Source organism: Cryptomeria japonica, chromosome 3, assembly GCF_030272615.1.
Source record: "Cryptomeria japonica chromosome 3, Sugi_1.0, whole genome shotgun sequence".
Classification (NCBI taxonomy): domain Eukaryota; kingdom Viridiplantae; phylum Streptophyta; class Pinopsida; order Cupressales; family Cupressaceae; genus Cryptomeria; species Cryptomeria japonica.
In genome coordinates this window covers 93577890-93585680 of record NC_081407.1, presented here as the reverse complement: position 1 = coordinate 93585680, position 7791 = coordinate 93577890, and the positions used below count along the sequence as shown (strand labels likewise).

General features: G+C 32.6%; 1 protein-coding gene across 1 annotated transcript; it reads right to left on the bottom strand.

The window, feature by feature from the left end:
* Positions 1-2942: 2942 nt before the first annotated feature.
* On the bottom strand, positions 2943-7164 carry LOC131044057 (probable inactive purple acid phosphatase 16). Its single transcript, XM_057977322.1, has 5 exons — positions 6894-7164; positions 5385-5606; positions 3859-4141; positions 3244-3418; positions 2943-3161 (listed from the first exon to the last, which is right to left on the bottom strand). The coding sequence occupies exons 1-5, from the start codon at positions 7162-7164 to the stop codon at positions 2943-2945; spliced, it is 1170 nt and encodes a 389-aa protein (XP_057833305.1).
* Positions 7165-7791: the final 627 nt, after the last annotated feature.

Genomic DNA, 7791 nt, shown 5'->3' with positions numbered 1-7791 from the left:
AGTAATCGGTATCGGCATCCTGATTACTGCTCGCTCCTCCAAAAGGTCACTATCAGAGCTCTGGTTTCACACTGGTCGCGGTTACAAATGATCCTGTTTTCATCCCTTTCACCCCATTTATACCCTTCGCCGTCACCGTAACTTCCCCCCGCTCACCGCCGTGGTCCCCGTAAACTTCCCGAGCCCCCTATTTCTCCATTTTACCCCTATTTTCTTCTATTTTTCACCCGTATTACTAACTCCTTTTCTTCTAACACCCTGCCAATTTTCATTCTTTTTCGAGAGATCGCCCGATTTTTTGAAATTTTTCGGCCCATCTCTCGAGGGGGCATACCACCCATTAAATTTACATTTTATGAGGCATTTTTCTTCACACCAATTTTTCTTTCTTTGAAACGACGCGATAAACTGCACCGTCTCAAAGAGGGGCAAATGCAATCACACAAATTTGTCCAGCTTAATTAAATAAATATTTGTTATTTATTTGATTAAAAAATCCAATAGCTATCAATTAATTAAATTAATATTTAATTAATTTATTCTCAAACATTCTTCTATTAATTAAATAAATTATTCAATTTATTTTAATTAATTCATTAAACCAAATTCAAATCAATTAAATAAATAAAATCTATTTATTTAATTAAATCCCCCTATTCCTCTTTTAAATAAATTAAATAAAAATATTTATTTAAATCACTATCCCCCCCCTCCCTCCCACTTGCATTTTCCTACAAATGCAACTTGCACACATTTATTGAAATAAATGAATTTTTATTTTAAATAAAATCTTATTTTCCCTCACCCACCAAATCCAATTGCATTCCTAAATCCCCTTCTAGATTCTTCTAACCCCTTCCTAATTAGCCTAATCCATCCCCTAATTATTGTCACATTCCTAAGCAAAATGGAGTTACTTCTCAAATACTTCAAAAGTCTTTGAAAAGCATTTAATGTTTTGTGTGTTCAACAAATTAACCCCCAAAGTCTTCTAAGATCACTAATGGCTCTTACATGACCATTTATGGCTCTTACATAACCATTTATGGTTATTTCAAACTTGTCCCCCCCAAGCATTTATTGCTTTGACCATATTTATCTTTTTCACATTTGCACAAGAGTTTATCCATTGGATAAAAGCTTTATTCTTTGAATAAAAAGTTTATTCATTCAATTAACCTTGACTTTAACTCCCAAAGTCATGTCAATCATTTAATGTGTATTCCCTCTCCTCTCAACCTATCTCACATTAACACTTGTCATCCTGGGATTGGGTTGAAAGCCCTCACATGGATTGAATACCATTCAATCTTGACCCTTGTTGAGATTACTCAATCTCAACCATCCATTGCTCCATTTTTCCTATAAATAGAGTCCATTTCTTCATAATTCAGATCCTGAAAACTTGTATGCATTTAACCTATAGGCATTTTAGAGAGCATTTAGCATAGCAAACTAAAATCTTGTTCTTTTGGGTTAAAATCAATCATTTCAATAACATCTAGTATTTTAGCTTTTCATTCTACATTTAGAGCAAAATACTCAAATCTCAATCCTCCATAAGCATCCATAGTGCAAAAAGTTGCTGAGAGCTACACTATTTTGGAACTTGGAGAGGAGAGGAACAAGGGAGAAGGAGCTAAGAGCATGCTAAGAGGCATTTGGAGATGCCTTAATATCTTTGTTTCATTTGTTAGATATATTAGCATGATTTTAGTATCTCTTTTGATATGCCTGTTTAGATTAGTTTTTGATTGACTAACACTAATGATTTTCTTGTGTCTTGTGTTGTTTGTCATTTGCTAACCTTGTCCATTTAACAGTGCATCAATTATAATATAATTTTTATAATAAAATATATTTTTAAATAGTTAATATATATATATATATATAATTTTTGTTATATTTATTATCAATTAATAGTTTAAACATAATATAATTATAAGATAAATAATACTTATTTAATGTACATTCTATAAGATAACCAATGGATTTTATAAGAATATATTAATATTAATATTGCATACAATTATGTATTTTTTATTTATTATTTTTCTTATATTTATTTTTAAGATTTTACTCATTATTATATTATAATATATAATTGATAATAATAATCATTAAAATTTTATTTAATATCACATCATAATTTATAGATTAATTTAATATTATTTTGTAAATAGATAAACTATATTTATTTTTTTTATATTCACTATCGTGGAATCTGGAGGTGTCCTCGCCGAAGCGAGACTAATCCCCCAGTGTGTACGACCCGCTCACAAGGTAGCAACACACACAGAGTTAACACAGCCGGGGACTCGAACTCAAGACCATGGGGAGCATACCCACGCCTTAAGTTGCGATCCACGACTGGGCGAGCTAGGGCCGAAGCCCAAAAAAAAAAAAACTATATTTATTTTAGTCAAAGTGATCAAATTATGTAGGAGAAAATTGTTTAGTAGAATTTTCTATAGATGCCTTATCATGGTTTTATGATCATTAAAAATGCACCAAATGGACTCGTAAAATTCTTTGGAGACCCTCAAGCAAATGAAAAATTAACATACCATGAACTTGTTGGTAATGGATTTCTATTATCTTCCTCATCCAAAGGTTTTGTTTCAATTGTATTTCAAATCCCTATGAGAGGATACATTGTAGATTTCCAACTAATACTTCTCCATCGATACCTTTTTTCAAAAATTATCATTAATTAAATGACTTATCAATTAACATCATGTATTGCACAAATATATAAAATAAATAGACCATTATTTTTCTAATTGACCTTCCACACTTGTTCGACGTACCAAAGTGCAATTACTAGTTAATATAAAATGGTACAATGTTAAAAGTTGAATGAGGCCCTTCCAAGACTAGAATCTCAAAAGAAGCAACTCATAAATGACATTTGCTAAAGGTTATCATATGGTTATCATATGTTATGATGCAAAAGCTAGTGTAATGGGACTATGGGTTGTCCCATCCTCCATTCTAATCCATGATTTCAGCTCAAAAGGTTTTTCAAAAAGCTCCAAAATCCTAGCCCCTTTTGGCCAAGTACCATAACCTCCGTAACCAGTATGACGAGCGAAACAGAGCCACAAACTCTTACATGGGCAGCACCAGTCTAAACCATGATTATGACCAACAAATACAGCCTGCATATATCACTGGACATAAGAGCTCTATGCATAACTTGAAACAAAAGCCACCAAGTAAGTTCTATTTATATCTCCATACCTTAACAGATTCTCTGTTTATCAAGATATTCATAATCCCCCATTCAGCTACTTGGGAAGCAACTGGCTCCAGATTTATTGAGCCAACGCAAGGATACTTTATTAGGCTGCCAGGATGAGGAGCAATTTTTTGGTAGGCTTGGCTGGGTATATGCCAAAAGATAATTTCGGCAATCCTGCAATCAAAAACAGGTAGCCAACATAACTGTTATGCATTTCAAAACTCAAAATGATTCCAATTAGGGAAATAACTGTTTTGCATTTCAAAACTGAAAATGGTTCCCTAATTATTCTATTCTTAGCAAAAATAAAAATTCTCGCACAAGCATCAATCTAAGGCTAGAGTTCATGTATTTAATTTCACCGAACCCTAACACATCGAGCTTGAACCGATTTAGAGTAATTTAATACAAATCGGGCCCAGCCAAGCAAACAATCCCTTCCTGTTCTTCCACCTCATGTTTATGAAAGACTTCAGTAGAGCCCATTATGTTCAACTTGAGTGTGTCTCAGACGAGTTCAGTAGTGTTAAGAAAAATATAAGATTTGTGCATTTTGTACTCTGAGGTGTCTTTATGTTAGGAGATTAGACCTACTTCTGCACTTTCGCTTTTACCTTTGGCTGGGATTTCTTTGGGCACTTGCATGACGAAACCATCTTGCTTGACTGTTGGAAATTAATTCAGGGTAAGAACCACCACCTGAATCTAAGAAGTATAACAAGGCTGCTGGTGATTTAGGATTCCTATAAGAAGCAATCTCAAGCACATAGTTTGAGACACTGGGCCAAAGACTTTCAGGTCCATATGAAGAGTAAGACAGATTATGCTGTGCATCTGTCTCAAGTAACTCGATACGGGTTGTCCCTTGGAAATAGCAGCCACCCATTTGCTCACTTCCTGGGGCAACACAGGGAAATCTAAGTTAAACTTCTTGCTTCTATTTATAGATTTATTAACCTGGTAATCCTTTCAAATTCTAGCTAATATATACTATAAACACATTAATAAAAAGCATGCTTATAAGCAATTACTTTGGAGACTTTTTCCCACAGCCAAGTGATTTTTAATTCTAGAACCAACCAGATGGCGGACAGAATGGATGAAATCTCAGACTTGAGTGGTCAAAAAAGAATGTACATAATTTTAAATTTTCCTATATAGAATAGTAGTTGGTAATTTGCATATATTTCTGTTCTGAAAATAACAAATGCAGAACTTATATGCTAATATTTCATGAATGAGAATAATTGAAGATACTAGTAATACATTCAAAATTTTGATAGATATACTAAAGTAACCTTTATGCACATTTTAAATAAGAAATAAATAATATCTCGGAAATTTCCATCAATCTGCAATGAGGCTTTTGAGAAAAAGCTTAAAGAGGGTTGAAGAAAGATGACCGAGAAAAATAAAAACAGATTGTGAAAAAAAAAAAAAAATTGTTTTCTATTAAAAAAAAAATTGTCTCTGAATCAACTTTATATGTTTTTAATAAAATATATACACAATCGATTCTACAAATAGTAAAAATTATACCAATTAAAATTCTGAATTTTGTTTCTTTGAGACACAAATGTATAAACAAATTTGTAAGCTGTTGCGATAGGCTTCTTATTGGTTTCCATATTCACAATAACTCTAAAAACTCTAAAGATAAACCAGGGTTATGGATTGGGGTTGATCCACCAAATGTATCAATTTTTTTAAAGATTTTAGATGTTTAAAATTATAAAAGTCACACCATAACGAAAACTATGGTTAAACAAAACTTGCATGGAACTCATGTTCACTTTAGCTTTAATGCAGAATTCTGATTTGATGAATTTTGTGTATTTAACATTTAGCAGGGGGTTGATGTATTGCACTAGAGATTTCTTTCTCACAAATTGGTAGGCAAATTGGTGTTCAAGAAATTAGGCGAAGTTTCTAAAATATTTAAAATTTAACTGATTAATTCATTGTTGAAACCTCAGAAGAGTTCTAGGACCGGGACAACTCCAAATACAAAAAAAAATCATTTATAAGGGCCCTAAGACTAATAAAGTGGGGATTTATAAACAATTATAAAAGGAATTCGGAAAGTAGATGACTGTTCCGAATAAATAGCATTATGACTAGCCATAAAAGTTGGTAATACCTGCTACCAAGGAAGAATCAGGACACTCAATGCGGGGCACTCCCGAGCTTCCAAACCATTCTTCAGGCCATTCAAATGCTGTATCATCATGGTTACCAAATACTGAAGCCCAAGGTACGTTCCTACTCTTAGCAGGCAAAATGGCTTGCTCCCAGTATTTGGTTGCATTCTTGATGAGAATATTGTTGGCTGTAAGAAAATCTCCAAGATAAACTACAAAATCTGCGTTTGCCAATTACACTTTAGATTATTTATTCATTTGCAAGCATCAATGAACTTGTAGATAAGCAAAAATTATGTAATATGTAATCACTTCTAAAGCTTTTGATCAGCCTTCAAATCTTTAAGTACAACAAATTTATAAATGGCTAGATAAACCAAAAATGTAAGTCCCGCATTATAAAACTTAATGCTAACATGTTTTGATTCGCCTTCATATCTCCATCAATCATGAACTCTGATGAGCTATTGGATTGATCACAAATAAGAATTAAAAGCACAATTATATGCATTATAAGCTACATATTCTAAAATGCCCTGTCGTCTCATGGCCTCATATTCTGGAATGCCCAATTGCTGCTTATACCTTTTGATCAGCTTTCGAATCTATGAGCACTATCATCTAATTAAGTGCTAGAGAGAAGGCAAAAATGAGTTCAAAGTTCAAACTTTAACTTCAGGGAGTCTAAGACAGCAATGCTGAGATGCTCAATTACTGCTACTATTTTCTGATTTGCTTTCAAATCTAGTCCAATCATTAAGTTTTATAATGTTTTGCATGAATCACAGCTATGAATAAAAAGCATCAAAAACTCAATTAGGGGTAACAAAAGCCACATAGTTTGAAACGGCCCATGAATTTGTGGATAAGCCACATATGCTGAAATGAGCAATCACTGCTAGTGCCAATATGTTTTGATTCACTTTTATATCCATCAGTACCATGAACTCTGATTCAATACTAGATAAATCATGGATATATGGATTCAAACTATCAAAAGCTCAATATGGTAATTTTTGTTTTACTTTTTGCTTGTTTTGAATAAGAGAAGAAACACTATAACCAAATCTTATATAAGGATCGACAAAAGCACAAAACCTGCAGAGTTCAAATACCATTAGGATATTTAAATTCATTTCCTTTCATTTTCTCTCAAAGCATATGCAACGAGTAGAATGAAATATTACAGAACTCACAATAGCTGCAATGCTCAATCCTGCCATATGGTATATTTCGTTAGAGAAAGTTCACTTATAAGTATGTTTTATAGGTACTAACTATAATGGAATTGCTCATAAGCCACAAATCTACAATACTACATTACTAGTAAAATATGTGCACTCGTTCTAAACGTTTCTGCACTCATCAAGGCAAAATACCCCCAGCAGAGTGAATAGCTTTTTGTTCAGATTTTCTCAATTACTGATAAAATTGTAGGTTGTATCAAACTCACAAAAGAAAATTAAGTGTGGGATAACAATCAATCTAAAATTGAAGAAAAATACCACCTGGATTTTCACTGTGTAGCACATTGTACATAACCCTAGTAGAATTCTGGTCTTGCTGGGGACCCCAGTCTGTGGAAGCACTTTCTCCATAGTGCAAATCTGCAAATATTGCAATTCGAAAGCTTGAATTAGCAGAAGCAAATCCCAACTTTTTTGAAACTTGTGCATCTGCTCCAAAAACAAGTGTTGCATGAAAATATATAAACAAAATCTGAATGCAGTTTTTATGTCTGTGGGTGATCTGCTTCAAAGAATTAGCAATTCTTTTCATGGCTGAAATTAAGCAGATTTGCTGTAGTTGAATGCTTAAACCTCATAAATTTGTAAACTTTGTTGGTCAAAACGTTAAGTACTGTTGATGTCACAATTGGACAAAAGGATTTCGCCATATCCGATTAGAATCCCATTAGCATATACTAAGTATTGTCCATATGTAATCTATTTTTAATCTTATTATATACATAAGAATATACAATGGCTGAACAATTGTTGGATAAGCTGAAGATTTTTTTGGAGATATATTTGGACAAAACGATTTTTTTTGGGTTGTAAAGATTCTCATTACCATACATTATGTATTGTCCTTACTCTATCAATTATCTCATTATAAGAATATACAATGGTCGATCAAACAAAAAAATATCATATTATTCTTGAGTTAACTTACCTTTTACTAATTTAATTCAGAATCCTTGTAAACAAATTAGGTAATAATCTTTTTAATTTTAAATCAAGTCAAGAGTTAAGGTTTTTAAAAAAAAAGGTGGAAGTAAGAAACAAGGTTAGGGATGTTCAACATTTATAGTTTGATGTTAATATGGTAATTATAGTTTGTTGTTATTGTAAATTGGTTCTTCATAGTGCATTAAGTGAGTTGTTTGACTTGAAAATTGAGGTA